We start from the raw sequence: 15,792 nt of genomic DNA on the forward strand, positions 1-15,792 counted from the left end.
AGACCTGTGCAGAATTTGTGATGGAGTTACACTTTGTGGGGGGAAAAAAAGTATATAAAAAAAAAAAAAAAATCATCAGCCTATTGAGCATCCAGTCACAACCTCGCACCACAGGGATTTAGTCTACATTTCTTTCAGCTTTTCTAATTAAATTACACAGAAAAGTGAATGGGAAATGCAAGGTTTCCTATTTCAGGAGTGAGAGAAAGAAGAAGCAGAGTGGGCCTAAATGTAATTATGCAGACAGGTTATCACATGGCCACCATAAATGTATTATATGATTACAAAAAAACTCTTTCCCAATACACCTATGAAGCTAAAATGTCTATGCAGTTAATTCTAATATTCAATCTTATATATATATATAGTGTAACCTAAATTATTATGACTTTTTCATGATCAATGACTAATGACGTCCATGTATATCATGTTATTTGAATTTACATACATACATGTTATTACACTATTATTATTGTTATTATTATTATTGTTATTGCACCCAATACAGATTTAAATGAACAGCATTAATAAAATACCTCTATTGGCCTGAAGACTAAATGCAAATTTCTAAATATAGAGGAAGGCACTGATGTCTAACTAATGCCTTTCAAACTCAACATTCACATTCAAGTCTGAATCCCTTAAGTCCTCTCTGCATTAATATGAGATTGAATACAGCATATAGAGTAATGCTGTTTATTATCCAAGCTGACTGTCCTGATGAAAGATTTAGGTAACACGATGTAGGCATCATTTCTTCTCAAGGCAAAGTTAACTTGAATAACTGTATAAGTCCATGGTCAAGACTGTACTGCAGGATGTTTAATGTCTTAATGCAAATGGATAGATGTTATCTGGAGACTTACCATTTATTTGTTATTTTGTTGTTACCTTGCAGTCACAAACGCATAACTGGTACTGCTGGAACTAAGTCAATCAAGATACAGTCTTGAAACTGGAAACAGGACTTTATGATAATCATAAGCCTGAATCACTGGGTTCATGATAAATAATTTGCTTTGTTTTTTTTTTTTTTTTGCATTGGCAGCCGCTGCGGATCAATATTCTGTTGTCAAGGTTCAGAATGCAGTTTCCTGTCAGTAATTGGCCAGCAAGCCAAACAGATTGTTGTGGGCAGAGGCATGAAACTGTTCTCCACACAAGCATTTCACAAACACCTCTGCTTGCAAAGAGAGAAACGAGTATATTACTTACCAAAGTAACTGTATCATCATTTATCACCATTTCCTCCCAGTCCCCCCGCCAAAGTTTTGAATCTGTTTTATCTGAAGATACCTTTTGTGTGTCACAGTTTGACAAAGCCTTAGTGTTGGTTGACATATCACACTGCATATCAACTTCTCAATTGGAGGAGCTGGTGCATAGCGTGATCTGTCAGCAGGTGCTAGGGCTTTGTCAAAAGCAGTGATACAAAAGGCAGTCTTCAAATAAAGGAACTCCAAGACAAAATGGAAGATGGTGAGAGAACTGACAGGAGCTGTACCATCACCCACTGAACCATCTACAGCGGCTTTTCCTGACGTGCCGCTGGCCGACATGCCCACTCATCAGACTTTGTCAGCAAGCGGCTCGCCTGCTCAGGAAGCTAAACATTCAGACCTTACATCTGTGAAGTAGACTCTGACACATGTGCCTTAAACCTCAATACCAATTCTTATCCTGGAATCACCTTACTCCGACAGTTTGACTGAGAAATTGATTAGCTTGTTTCCACCAAAACATTGAACCATTTACACTTTAGAGAGCAAAGGGACATAGATTTATCTCCGTGGCAGTGTAAAGTGGTTTGTTCACAGGTTTTTTATTTCGTTTTCATAAAACAAAAAAAATAAAATGCATGGAAACAGCAGGTGTAAATTAAGATGGATGTATGTTATTGTGCATTTATAACTCTGTCTTTAAGAATAAAATGTCAGTGGTGCTGCGTGTATGTGTGTGAACAGTTGTACGCAAATTGTGTTTTGGAATAAATGCATACCAATTATCTACAGAATACCATCACATTATTATAACAAAATGGTAGACTGCAGCTTTATCTCACACTTCACTCTCTGTAGTGATAAGGTGACAAAGCCTTCAAGCCTACACATTCTAATTTTGCTTGTGAGATGTGCAAGTGCATGTCTGAAGTTACAAACTCCACCATTGTTCTTTTGTATTCCATTACAATGAGCAAGGAGAATGTGCATGTCAACACTATGTTTGTGTGCTTGTCGCAAGTTTCCCTCTCTTAAAAATGCACCCCTCTGGAGGAAAAAAAAAAAGAGTGTTTTCGGTTGCCTCTGCTTACTGTGAGAAACAGTTCTGAGCACTTGAATAACAAGACTTGACATGTCATAGCGAAAGAAATACAAAACCCTGGTTTCTTGTTGTTTTTCCTCACAGAGTGTGACAACCACAGTATACATTCACACCCAGTCATTATACTGATAGCCAGCACCAGACACTAATGTCTCCTCAGATGTGGAACATTTCTTCTTGCTCCTTTTGTTTCTTGGAACTTTCATTTGCCACATAAACTGTTTGCAGGGGCCACAAATACACCATTAATATCGCTCATACACTCCCAAACGATAGTGGCTGTTTTTCCCCGTTATCCCTCTATGAGCAGTGGGTCTCTCATATTTGTTCGCCATCGATCATAGCGGTGTGGCGCACACGCTGGAAAGCAGCCGGTGGGGAGAGGCAGCATTTGCAATCAAACAGAGAGGAGCAGTGTGAAATCTCAGGAAGAGGCAGCTTCCCCCATGCCCGTGGGCAGGGGATCAGACGATGAGGAAGCCTGCCTCAGACACTCAACACCTCCCACTGGCACCCTGATGCAAGCAGCATGCAAACCCACCCCTCACATGTATCTGTCAGCCAGGGGGTTAAGCTCTGTGTGTACCCCCACTCTGTAACTGCACTGTGGAGTGCATGTTATGCTACTGCAGTGGAGGTGCTTTAGCAGCTTTGCTAAGGTTCACTGTGAGTAGTTGATGTGGTACTGAGGGCGGTAGAAGGTGGAAATTACTGTTTTTCTTTTGTTTGTTTTTTTCATGATATTGCTTTAAGCAGACTGACCCAATATAAAAGGAGAAAGCTACAGGTGCAATCTATCTCCAGGTCTAGAGGAAAAGAATTCTGGTGTGCAGAGAGGAAGAAATGTCATTGAGTCACTGCTCTTCAAAACCAAATCACAAGCTCAGTAAATCCAGTCAGCCTGTTCCAGCCAGTAGCATAACTGTGCTGTGGTTTCCCTCTCTCTTCTCCATTGTCCACCTTGGCTCTCCATCCATGACATACAAGACTATAAACTCTAAAGGGTTTGTTCCAGCCTGTGAGCAGATTTATTTCAGGTAGAGGTACAGGAGAAAACAGGTTTGAGTGGGTGAGAAAATACCAATTTCCCCACTGTGCCTTTGGCTGCTCCTTTACCCCATGGTTGACTCATTTGCTTCATCATGTCCACCAAATATTCAAACAATGATCATTTCAGCAAAGTGTGGGAGTGTGTTTTGATGTGCAGAGCAGACAGTATTCTGCCACGCTGTAAGTGGGTACTACAGCTACAGATGGCTAATGGCCACAGCAAAAGGCAGACACAAAAGTATAATTATCAGTATTGATTTTTTTTACAGAGATGGATTTGAGTGTGACAGAAAGGTCAGTGCAAGCAAATGTAGAAACTTGTGCTTTCACAAATGATACACCCTATCATGCCATTCTGTCATAACTACATGATAGCCAATTTATTATTATTACATGTTGAAAACCTGTTGTGAGTCGACATGTGTGACTGGAAATTATATGTACTATAGCACACTAATGACAGCATGTAGCAACAATTACTCCAACAAGACAGGTTGCAGTTCCTGTACATAGACCTCTCATTTGTTAAATTGTCTGTGAAGAATAGATCATATGTCAAAGCTACTTTATAAATAAAACCATGCAAAATTTAGATGAAACACTAACAGGCAAGTTAGTAGCCTACAAAAATAGCTGGCATTTGAGCATCTATGTTCTCCCTTGATGACATACGATATGTGCTTTGGCACCTTTGGAAGAAAATGGCAGACTCTGGCAAGCTAGGCAGTGTATTTAGCTGTCATTGCTCATTTTATGGCCCTTGATGATGAGCACAATTCAGAATGTGCTTTAATTCCTGTCACTGGTGCATGGAATCATTTTGCATTACATGTTTTCTTTTAGTTGGCAGTTCATTTAATTTAAGTCCAAATTTTATTTTCTAAAAACACAGTCAACCTAAAGTCAATTACCAACCTGACAGTCAGTGAAGATGTGGCAGTCAGGTTAACCTTTTATGTCTTTTATCTCTTCTTTTGTGAGACTGAATGAGTTAAAAGAGAAATCATACATAAACAGGTAAATATGGGGACATTTCTGCATCTTTTGTGGACATGAATTGTATTCATACCAAGCCCTTTCACATTCCACACATTCAATGGTAATTTCTAATTCATAAAGAAAGTAGCATGAACAACTGTGGCATGAGAAGTGTTTTAGAAAACCTGTGTCAATGTACCTTTTTCCCCCCTCCGTACACATCTTTAGTCGTGGAGCTACGCAGAATGTTACACGAAGCCGCTTGGTGTGGCGTAAACCTCCTGGAAGCTGTGGAGAGGCTTTAATCAAGTGTGAAATCCTTTTGGAGTAGATGCCTACACAACTGTGCTTGTGCTTAGAAGCGTACTCCTCAACACTCTCCCAAACTCTCTTCCCATGAACATCTTTTGTAGCAAGAGTCCATTTCACTGCAGTGATGCATACAGACAACGCTCTTAGCGAGCTGAGAAAAATGGAACTCTGATCATCATGCATGAGGCAGTACACACACACACACTCCTTGCTTTGGTAGCCTGTCTTTTCTCAAAGCTTCAAACTCAGTTTTCCCTCTATTAATCAAGCATAAAAGTGTACTTTATTCAGTTGAAAAGAACCCCAGTTCATTGACATTGGCCTAGTAAACAGAGAGAAGAATTCGCTACTTAACCATAATGATATAATTAAGCATGGATAAGGCAGAACATTGCCCAATTGTGAAGTAAATGTATTTCAAAGCCTGAACATCTAGCAATTTAGGATTACAGGAACAATGAGATTAAGGGCAACAATAGATCGAGCTATGCATTCTCCTTTGTCCAATAATTATTATTTTACTAAACAATGGGACAATTGTATATGGATTACCGATGAGAAATGGATGTTTTAGACATAAATATGGAACGTGAAATGAGAATAAATAACTACCATTAATTTTCATTACGCAGTTTAAAATTTTAAGTCATGCCTGGTCAACACACAAGCTGCCTCACTTTGGCTTTTGATTGATTGGAGCCTTGGTGGGCCAGATGCACTTTTTTCCAGCCTCAGAGATCTGACATTTTGTGGGATAATTATCTTGCCACTGGTCATGAGTACAATACTGATAGTGCATCTCATAGGCTTACTGTCAAGCTTGCATTTTCTCTATTAACTGTGAACTCTCACTACTGCTTGTAATACGTCATCTCTTGTGGTTGCATCATGCACATGCAGCAACATCTTTCTACCCGTTGTATACGCAGCACTGAGCTCTTTTCTTTCTCTACGAATACATTTTCTCTCTTTCACACGTCGTCTGTAAGCCACAAAACAAGACAGGGCACCCGTGATGGACATGTTCTTTCATGGCGTGGACAACACTGTAGCGTTACAGTAATGTATTTATCACAGCAATCAAAACTTTACATGTGGGTGACATCACAGACTCACAGATCTTCGTTGTCTGCTTCTCTCTCCACAGACATTGATTTGGCTGCCCTAGCCTGAGTCTGAAGGGATAACAAAGATAAATTGAAGGGTATTTCCATTTAATCTCAGCTGTATGTTTAGCTTGTCAACAGGTGGGCTGCTTAACAAGTCTATTGGCTGCCAGCTGCACATTGCTGGTAAACAAAATACATGGGTTATTCCGTAGCATTTTACTTGCCTAGAACGTTTTGGTGTTCTGTGAAGCGTTCTCTTTTATGTGATACTCTCGAGTGATGGTTGAAGCAAGCGTATTTTGGAGCTATCACAGCTTGCACATTAAAATGGGGTCACTGGGTCATGGACCCATTTATTTAATTAGGAGACTGAATAAAAAATGGATGATAATCAAGGGCAGGAAACTCATTTCAGCACTGTCAATCAATAACTCATTCAACAATGTTTTTGCCCAAAGGAATCCATCCCTTTCATTTGTTACCAAACAATGTGCTGTATGTCTGTGATTTTGTAGTATTTTGTGTATGCTTGTCTTCTTTATGTTAACACAAATTTGGAACATTTACAGCAAACACATCACATGTAGTAGAAATCAATACATTTCTGTTGAAAGTATAAACAGTACAGAGATATATTTCAAACATACCAGACAAACTGCTTCTGGATACTTCTAAATGACAAAGACACAGCACACCATCTCCTGAATGTATCACATCAGCTAGTGGACTACACACAGAGTAGCGCTCATTACACAGTGCATAGCAACAGCTACATAGCAACTGCTGCTCACTGCTTAGCAACAGCTGCAAAGACCTCAAGGAGGGGGGTGGTGGGGGGTTTCATGGGGTGTTTCAGATGACACCATTTCTGTTCACAAATGCCTTATATGACTTTTTATTTTATCTTTTATGAATGTTGTTCTGAATGTTTATCACTATGAAGTTCACTGATGGTGCTGTTTTCTCTCTGCTGCCCACAGATATCCGCTCTCTCCCTGATGTGGCAATGACCGGAAACTGTACAACCGAGTGCAGCGAATTGGGCCACTCAGACGCCTGCTGGATGCCCGGGCATCCCTCCCCTGTACGCAAGACCAGGAACCTCCCGAAACTCTCCACCTTCGTGCCTTACCAGGAGAGAGGGAGCCTGGGACGCCTGGCCAATGGGAGCGCCAGGCTGGGTGGCGAGGAGCATCGGTCGCGCCTTCCACCCTCCCGCAGTGCCTATTCCAACAGTGGTCATGACGCCAGTCAGGACTGCCCCTTAGAGGAGATGCCCCTGAGCGTTGCCTCTGAGTACCCGCCCACCTCCCCCTCTGCCCACACCCCCAAAAGGGAAATTTACCTGTGAGGAATATCATCATCCGATCGGTGCACAAATGAAGAAAAGATACACCCACTGCGGAAGGAGAAACATGCTAAACATGCTAAAGCCAATGCCCGTTTTGTAGGTAACAATAGGCTGTGACTCATTCAATCACTGGCATGAACACTTGTTTTTTTGTCATTTCCTCCTTAAATTATTAATTTATTAGCATATTTATTAAGAATTTCACAAAGTTAATTGATGCACTCACTCATTTATTTATACAAAATCTTGAAGGATACAAAAGGAAATGCAGACGGTAATTGCTACTTTAGTAGTAACTAATTATTGTTGTAGTTAGCCAAGTCCCATTCTGTGAAGTGATCTCTTGAATTTGAAAGTTGTGATCAGTGCTCTTGTGCCATTATTAGATAATTTACTAGACGGCCGGTAAAGCCCTATCAGAAGGCATAACACTTTTGACTAACAATCAATGAAATGGTCTATCTTAATGTACAGTGCTGTAAATACATTTGAATGGTGTGTTCTACATATATTTTTTGTCTGGCATAAGCTGAAAAAAAACTTGCCTCAGAATTTTAGCATATTTAAGCTTTTCTTTGCTGCTGCTGTTAAAACTTGATTGAAACCATCTCCAGGAGTAGAGTTCGAAATTGTGGAAGGCATTTATCCGCTCCACACAATCACACACACACCTTCGACCCATAATCATAGTAGAATGGCCTTTACCTCTGCTCCCCGTAGAGCTCTGCCACTGGTGGAGAAAGCTGTGTGGCACCATTTAAACTGACATTATGTTCCACTGACTCTCAGCACTGTGACCTATCGTTCATCATGACTTGGCCACAGTACCCCTGGAGTCACAATGACCAAACGCAGACTACTCACTCGATACATTCTGATTGGCTTTTGATTCAAAAGCTTGTGACTCACTCTGTTGGTGAAATCATACCAGTGTGTCAGTTTAAAAAGCTTTTCTCTATCGTGACAATCAGACGGGCTCTACATGCAACTCATAATCCTTTCCCCTCACGACCCATAAGAACTCCTGTAGATTTAATGAATGCATGAGCAGTTATTTACATTAAGGTTCAGAAAGAAGGCACTTGAGTCTTGAGAGCCACAGGAGAGTTCAAGTACTTACGCAACTTAATATTACGCTGAAGTAAACTAGATAGGTGCTCTACATTCAGAGCACTTCCTTTGTTTTCCAAAGTCTCCCACTGTATTCTCACTCAATATATACTTCTTCAGAAGTGAATTCAACATTCAGTGCAACCACTGAATGGAAAGAATCCACATTCAGTGTGGTCCTTTAAAATAAAAAGATTGCAAATTAAATATTTGATTTCATGTCAATTATTATGTCCACAAATAGAGGGAAAAGTTGAGCTTAAATGTAAGATTAGATAGTAGGAGTCAGGCTCAATTTACTGCAACTCCTGTTAATTATGATTTCCTTGTATTGAGGACAACATGCTTAATAAGTTATTAGGTATTTTTCCTCCTTTGGCTATTGAGCAAAGAATAAAAATAGGGCATGCCCGTGGGCTTCATTTATCTTTACAAAGATTTTCCAAGTGAATCTGAAGGATATGTCTGAAGGACACTATGTATTAGTCAGTAATTAGATGTTAATGATGACTACATAGCCTGCCTTACAACATCTTAGAGCTAGCCGGTGTCTCTGATTTAAACATTGATTTGATTAGATTTGTAGATACCTTTCACCTCTGCAGAGTATTTCCATAGTGAGATTGTGTCTCTGAGTAAGGGTGGAAGAGCCTGGAATGGACATTTCCTAATTAGGGTGAGTAATGAGTCCTGAGCTAGGGCATGTGTGAGCACACCCCCAGGACAAGGCACCCACCAGATAATGCAAATCCACCCGCAGAGCTACAATCAGTTAAAAGGGGTATTTTTTATCAGCACTTACCTCATCATGCTGCCATTGAAAACTGTGTTTAGAATAATTAAACTGAAAACATATGGAAATTACTGGACATGGCCATGATTAAATAAGGTGGGCGATTATCCTGCCTTGAGGGGGAGAAAGCACATTATGCCGTTTTCAAAGCCATTTAGCGACTGAAATAAAATTTAAACAACAGCCATGATACACTGTGATAAACCCCCACGGCTCCCCCATGCGCCCCTCTCAGAGCTGTGCCTTCACCAACTGAAGGCAGCGGGTAAGATCACTGACCTGGAATTAATGACAAGTGAGAAAGATAGCAATGAGTGATAAATCCAATGTCACATAGCCTCAGTCACAACTTTATCTATTTAAATTCTTTGGCTCAATTCAGATTCACAACTGCTTTGCATCAAGATTTATCTCTGGGGTTAAATCATAACCTGATTCCAGCCTAAGTACACTTTTTGCTTCAGTGAATCTGGAATGTATCTTCAGATTTGTCTTTTTGATCACCAATACATGAAATAAATGCGGCTAACTCGTGATCGTGATCGTCGACCGTTGCTCTGAACTGAATGACAGGAGTTTGATTAAAGTCCTCTACGAAATAAAAACAAGCTCGGGCCTCCCCCCCCTTCATGAGTCGGACTCTTTCACTCCAGCTAATGACCTGCTACTCACCCCTGGAACAATATATCACCAGGTTCGACCTTTCTTTTGAACTCATGCTGAATGAACTGTGCTCTCTCTCAAACACAGAATGGTTCTCCTTGATCAAAGTTAGAGGACATCATGAAGCACCTAAATACACTCAAAAGTATGTTGAATAATGTTTAATTTGTACTGTAACATTGATTTAATGTTGAATTCACTTGAGTATATTTTGCCTCTCTGTAGTGTGTATTGTATGGTGATCATTTCTGTGGACAGATGGATAAATTACTGTACTGAAATTGGCAGGGGATTTTTTTTTTCTTATCAAAGACTCTTATCAAACTGGTTGTGTGAAAAAATAAAGAAATGTTGGTGGTGTAGTGTACATAGATCTCCACAACCCTGTGTCTGCTGTCAAGCAGGCAGTGATTTTAGCATGAATTCCAAAGATAATTGGTAGAAACAGTTTACTCGCTTTCTTTTATTTTACTTTCTGAAATGTCAGTACTGGTTCATATTCAAAAGGCCCTCTCCCAAACAGACTGAAATAAACTGCACATTTCATCTTTTTCACTGTTCATCTAGAACAAAGACAATTGCCTTGAAAATATGTCTTTGCAAGAGAGAATCTAGTTGTTATCCTAATTGTTGGTATATTTATATAGGATAAAATGCTTGTGATGCCATGTTTTTGTACAGTTTTATGTACATACAAGTGAAGCTTTCTAAAAGTTCTGAGAAAAGCCGATGGCATATAAAAATTGTAACATGTTTTCTTGAGATGTGCACATCTTGCCTTGGTTGGATTGACCTTTGCTGAGTCAGTGTGAATGTGGCCGTTCTATGCCTGCACTGTAGTCATTCACCGGCTCCCACCTCCTGAGGACTTAATCAGTTTTTATGTTTATTGTGAACAGTGGATTGTCTTATCTTACCAGTTTGTTAAACTCCTGTGTTCTGCTTTGTTCTGTTTTCGCATGTTGACAAATTCTCTTGTAATACTGTAAGTCCTCATGAACTTTGTAATAAAATCACTTCAGGGAAAAAATGAATGTTGTCAGTGTTTTCTTTGTTTTCTATTATTATTCATCGCTTTTGAGTGTTAAACAAGCGTTTGGTTGTTACATTTTTATAAGAGGTTCTGCAGCCTTGGAGCTACATTGTGTAAAATGTGTCTCACTCTAGGACACAGGCTCATTAAGGAGAACTAGTATTCTTGTCATGTGGGGACCAGCGCCTCATTTCTAAGTCAGGAAGCCCTAGAATGTCGAGAGGGATGCGTTCCAGGGCATGAAGTAGGAGAGTCCCAGGACCTGTGTTCACTACTTCAACTAGAACAAAAAAAGTGGCAGAAGTACACAGTCCACATCATGCACTCAGCATAATACAGGACATTTCTTTAAAGCATTGATGAGCTGGCCATAGCTACACATTTAGGCCAAGGCTTACGAGACCGCTGTCTTGTGATGTTAATTTTGAGATGTCTATGTGCCTTTGCTTTAAGTCAGAGAGATTTTTTTTTTTCCATGGACAATGAGCTACGGTTGAAAGCATTCAGTGAAAGGGGAACTCTTCTATGTCTGGATGTTCACACTCTATGCCTTTCTACTGTGTTTGATCATTAGCACATTAGTTGTGAACTTAATTGACTTAATCATTGTTGCACAAATACAATATTATTTAGTCATGTGTGAACTACAGTAATGTAACATGAGTGATTAAGCAATTTTAGGCCTGTTTCACAAACAGTATCCAAGACAGAGTCTTCAGTCACTCTGGTAATGTAGTCCTGCTGTATATTCTTCCTAAGATGAGAGAGAATATAGTACTACATGCCACTGTGCCTTTCATTCTTGGTCGCTTGCAGTGTCTGCGCTAAAGGATTTTTAAGACAGCACTCATTTTAATTCACTCGGGCTAGATGGCAAGAAAAATCTTGTCCTCAATAATCATTAAAATGGTAGATAATGCATATATTTATTAAACATCACACAATGTATCAGGCAAGATCAAGACAGAGAGTTGGATAATATTCTGAGTAATGTCACTGTACATCTCAGGCCATGTTAAATGAGAAAGCTAACAAGCCTTGGGGTTTATAGCCATAGACTCTGTAATGCTCATTGTAAAGATATCCAAATTGTTAGATAGATACATTTGGTTTTTGATCTTTAGCGGTCATGGTGAAGTAAATGATGTAACTGCCCTGAGGGTGGTCTTTGGTATTATATATACCATGGGTTTATCATGTTGAAGCATGAAAGTGTTACTAGATATGCATGGCAGTATGTCATAGTTCGTTTGTGTGAAAATGGTGAAAGGAGAAAGGTCAACATGTTAAGTCACTTGTGAGATTTTATGATATATCTAGTGTTGGGTGAGCAGAGATGTGAAAATGAGCTAGAGAGATGTAACAAATACAGTCTTCATTTTTTCTGAACATTTAGGCATGAACTATTTATAATATATATGGCACGTTTTGTCATATCTGTGTTGTAAACATCATTGTTTTCATCAATCTGTTACCATCTTAGTTTGGCATGTTTGCAATCTAACGTGCTAATTAGCGCAAAAAGTAGAACTGAGGCTGGTGGGAATATCATTAACTTTGAAGGTATTTGGTCACAAACCAAAGTATTGGACAGACTGAAATTTTGACCTGATGATGGTGTTAGATCAAAAGTCATCACCAACCAGCCGGCTGAACCTATATTATATTTACTTCAAAGATCAAGCATATGGTATAAGCACTCTGTGAGTGCTGAACAACTGCACTGTCCAACAGAACTGTCAATATTAACTCTTCTGGACATAGATAAAGGCAACAATCTCCCTTGTATAAGCTTGTTAATCTACACTCATTAGACACATTGTCCTCAGTCATAGCTGCCAGTGAGCATTATGGCTAAGACTTCAGTCAATGCATGGCTTTGTTATATAAAAATTTAGTAGTAGTAGTAAGTAGTAGTAATGTAGTCAATGTTTGTATGCTTGCTTTTCACACATTATCTCAGTAAACACTGGGAGAAAAGTGACATTTTGTATAGAATAATATATTAAAAAAATGGCTCATTGTAGTTACTGGTAATTTGATTTTGTAGGTGTCAAAGATCACTTTTGTATTCATAAAATAAATATACTCCAAATATAGCATCACATTCAGTTCAACATTGCATTCAGTAATATATAAATGTGAGGATATAGTCCAGTAAACATAAAAAACAGATTAATTACATTGTACAATGAGGGTAATACTTTAGGAGTACTGAAAGGCTGTTTGAGAAGAAGCAAGGCAGCTGACCGTACATATCTCTATTTGCTGCCATCAGTTGTCCCCTTTCTTGTCTTCAAGTACAAGGTTAGCTTTGTATTCAGCATTTGCCTGATGTGACTGTTGGTTAAGTGTGTAAAATGTCACAATATTTACTATCACAGTGTACACACAACCTCTAACAGCACTTTAAAGGCTTGAATACCCATCTGCACAGTTCCCTTGAGAATGTTCCTGGATATGGGTATTTTGCATGGCCTCTTGCTCCTGCCAGCCCTAGTAGTGCTTAGCACCAGCTGAGGCTGAGGAATGTGCATCCTTGAGAACAATGCGCACTGGAAAATGGGGGCAACGGGCAGATTAATGGAAAACAGCTCACCACTCATAGGTTGCTCGAACCAGAGTTCAAAATAGACCATAAGAGAAACCCTGACACACCCAGCACATTGAGGCAGGGTGCCAACCATGATCTCCTCCACAAAGACCTGTGAAACGCCATTGCCACGCCAATGGGTGAGTGTTTTGACAGGAGTTTACCAGCCTGTCTGACAGCATAAACAGATAAAAAGCTGCTGTGCATCGCTGCCGTGCACCTGTTTGTTGCACATAACATGCTATGGCAACAGCAGGGCATAATTATGATGCATGTTTTCCACCCAGTGAGATGGAAGATAAAAACATCCAAGTGAACCATCCTGGATCTGAGAGAACTCCCAGTGCTTGAAGGTATGAAGGATGGGTTTTGCCTTAGCATGGCACAGCTCTGGTTCAATGTGAGTATGTGACTTGGATGGACCAAGAGAGTAAAGGTCTCACACCCTCTGAACTGATTTTAAGGCAAGCAGCAGCCACGTCTTAATAGACAATCGCTTGAGAGAGATTCTGTTGATGTGTTTAGAAGACTTCCTGGTGACTGCCTCGAGGATATTTCATTAGAGACATTTTTCAACCCCATGCAGAATATTTGCAGTGGTGGCTTCACTGCAATTATAGAGTCACCTACCGCATAAGTAAGCTGCATTACTTACACAAATGCAAATTTAATGTGAAAAGCCAACACAACTATGAAACAACCTAAAACTTAAGTCCAGCTCATGTACAGTAATTAGTTCTCTCTCAGTCCAAGCAGTAGGGTGAAAGAGGTGCAAGAGCTCGAGGAGACACAATTATCCCATCAGGTTCTCTTCCAATGCTTTCCTTGCAAACAGAACTTGCATGAGTAACTTCACTGAGTTTATCAGCTCTGATGCTTTGTTTAACTCACTGCTAATTTTAGCCCCTACCTTGCTTTGTAGGGAGTGAGAGGAAGCCAATATTATCAATAGCATGTAACCTTAAAGGCGGACATGGGGCAGAGCTTGCTGTGCAAACTGTATTACATCATCTACTGCAGTGATAGAAACAGATACAAATGGAAGTTCAAGCTTTCGATGCTAAATGCAATGAATTACAGCACATGCTGTGACTGGTAGACTGGGAATGCTGCTGCCTGCTATACTATACGGTTAGAAAACTGTGGTAAGCCAGAGTTACAACTTACATCACTACAACCGAGTGTTTGAGGCTTTTGGCTGAGGGGAGCATTTTTACCATTCACAGATATTTTGTGATCTGAGTGTACTGCTTAAATTGTTACTTAGGCATTACAACACATCTGTTCCCCATGGAATTTTAACCCAGGGTAAGGGGCTCAATTTTCTAATTTATTAGTCTATTAGACTAGCTCGGCCTTTCACTTCACTGTTGTAGTGAAAGATGACATAACTGGTACCTTCAAGACCTATTTGCTGCTGGAAATTTCTCCTGTGGCAGTCACTGGGCTTCTCAGAATTGCCGTGTAGTGCTGGCTTTCTATCTATCAATTATTAATGTGTCTATGTTCTGCTGGAGACCCTCTTACTTGAGGGATGTGCTGTCTCAGTATTATGGTTATTATCTTCTTTTTGACTCATGGAAGTGTTTTGCTATTCAGGGGAGTCACCTAGAATTGGGTGAGGGAGACCCAAGACCATGTGGTAATTGACAATGAAATACAGATGAGACCAGGAAGATGATAAATTGAATATGTTAAATTGAGTCAATAACTGAATACATATCTCATGTGGTGCCTGACTTATAATTCAGTTTTACACATCATATTCTTTTCACAGTGAAGCACTATAGGCTGACATCAACTTTTGTAACATGAGGTTGTTTCAAAGTTGTCAAACTGAGTAATTATCTGCAGAATAGAGGTCGAACTGACGAAAAACTGATACCCAAAACTGGCCCGTACAATGAGCTTAAGACACAGTCTGAGGCTGGTACTACCAAATTTGAGAATGGAAACCAACCTTACATTATATTTGAGCTATTCCTTCCTCAGTGACAAAGAAATATCTCTAATAACTAATTTGGGAATGACCAAAATATACAGTACACAAAGATACACCAAGTAGCTTACAGCTGTATATAAGCCAATTATCACTCCCTCTTACAAAATGTTACATGCATAGCGAAAACATAAATTGCAGCCAGCTGTGATAGCATGACAGCGCATGACACGATAATATTTTATAATAATAAACTGTCTGCCTTACCCGTTAGAGAATGTCCTCCTCCGATGAAGAAGAGCACTTATTGTTTGCTCAAACAGCTTTTAGCAACCAGTGCCAAATCAGGAAGAACCATGAAGCTTGTAGCATACTGAAAAGTGAGGGAGGGTGTGGATGTCAGGGTGGCAGATGAACAAACAAAGGGTTTGACTTTAAAACCGCAGACTGAGACTGATCTCCTACAGTGCTTACAGCCAGTGTTTGGTTATGATTAAGCATAATCACAATCATTCCTAAACTTTATCTAACATTTTAGT

At 39.7% G+C, this 15,792-nt stretch overlaps 1 protein-coding gene across 2 annotated transcripts in view; it reads left to right on the forward strand.

Annotated features, from left to right (window-relative positions):
• Positions 1-10,706, forward strand: part of pcdh1a (protocadherin 1a) — a 97,671-nt gene extending 86,965 nt beyond the window's left edge. For both annotated transcript variants that reach the window (XM_044371663.1, XM_044371662.1), the window contains exon 5: positions 6,752-10,706. In XM_044371663.1, the coding sequence (XP_044227598.1) occupies positions 6,752-7,122 (371 nt within the window). In that variant the 3' untranslated portion in view covers positions 7,123-10,706. The remainder of the gene's footprint in view (positions 1-6,751) is intronic.
• The last annotated feature ends 5,086 nt before the right edge of the window (positions 10,707-15,792 follow it).

Source organism: Thunnus albacares, chromosome 13, assembly GCF_914725855.1.
Source record: "Thunnus albacares chromosome 13, fThuAlb1.1, whole genome shotgun sequence".
Lineage (NCBI taxonomy): Eukaryota > Metazoa > Chordata > Actinopteri > Scombriformes > Scombridae > Thunnus > Thunnus albacares.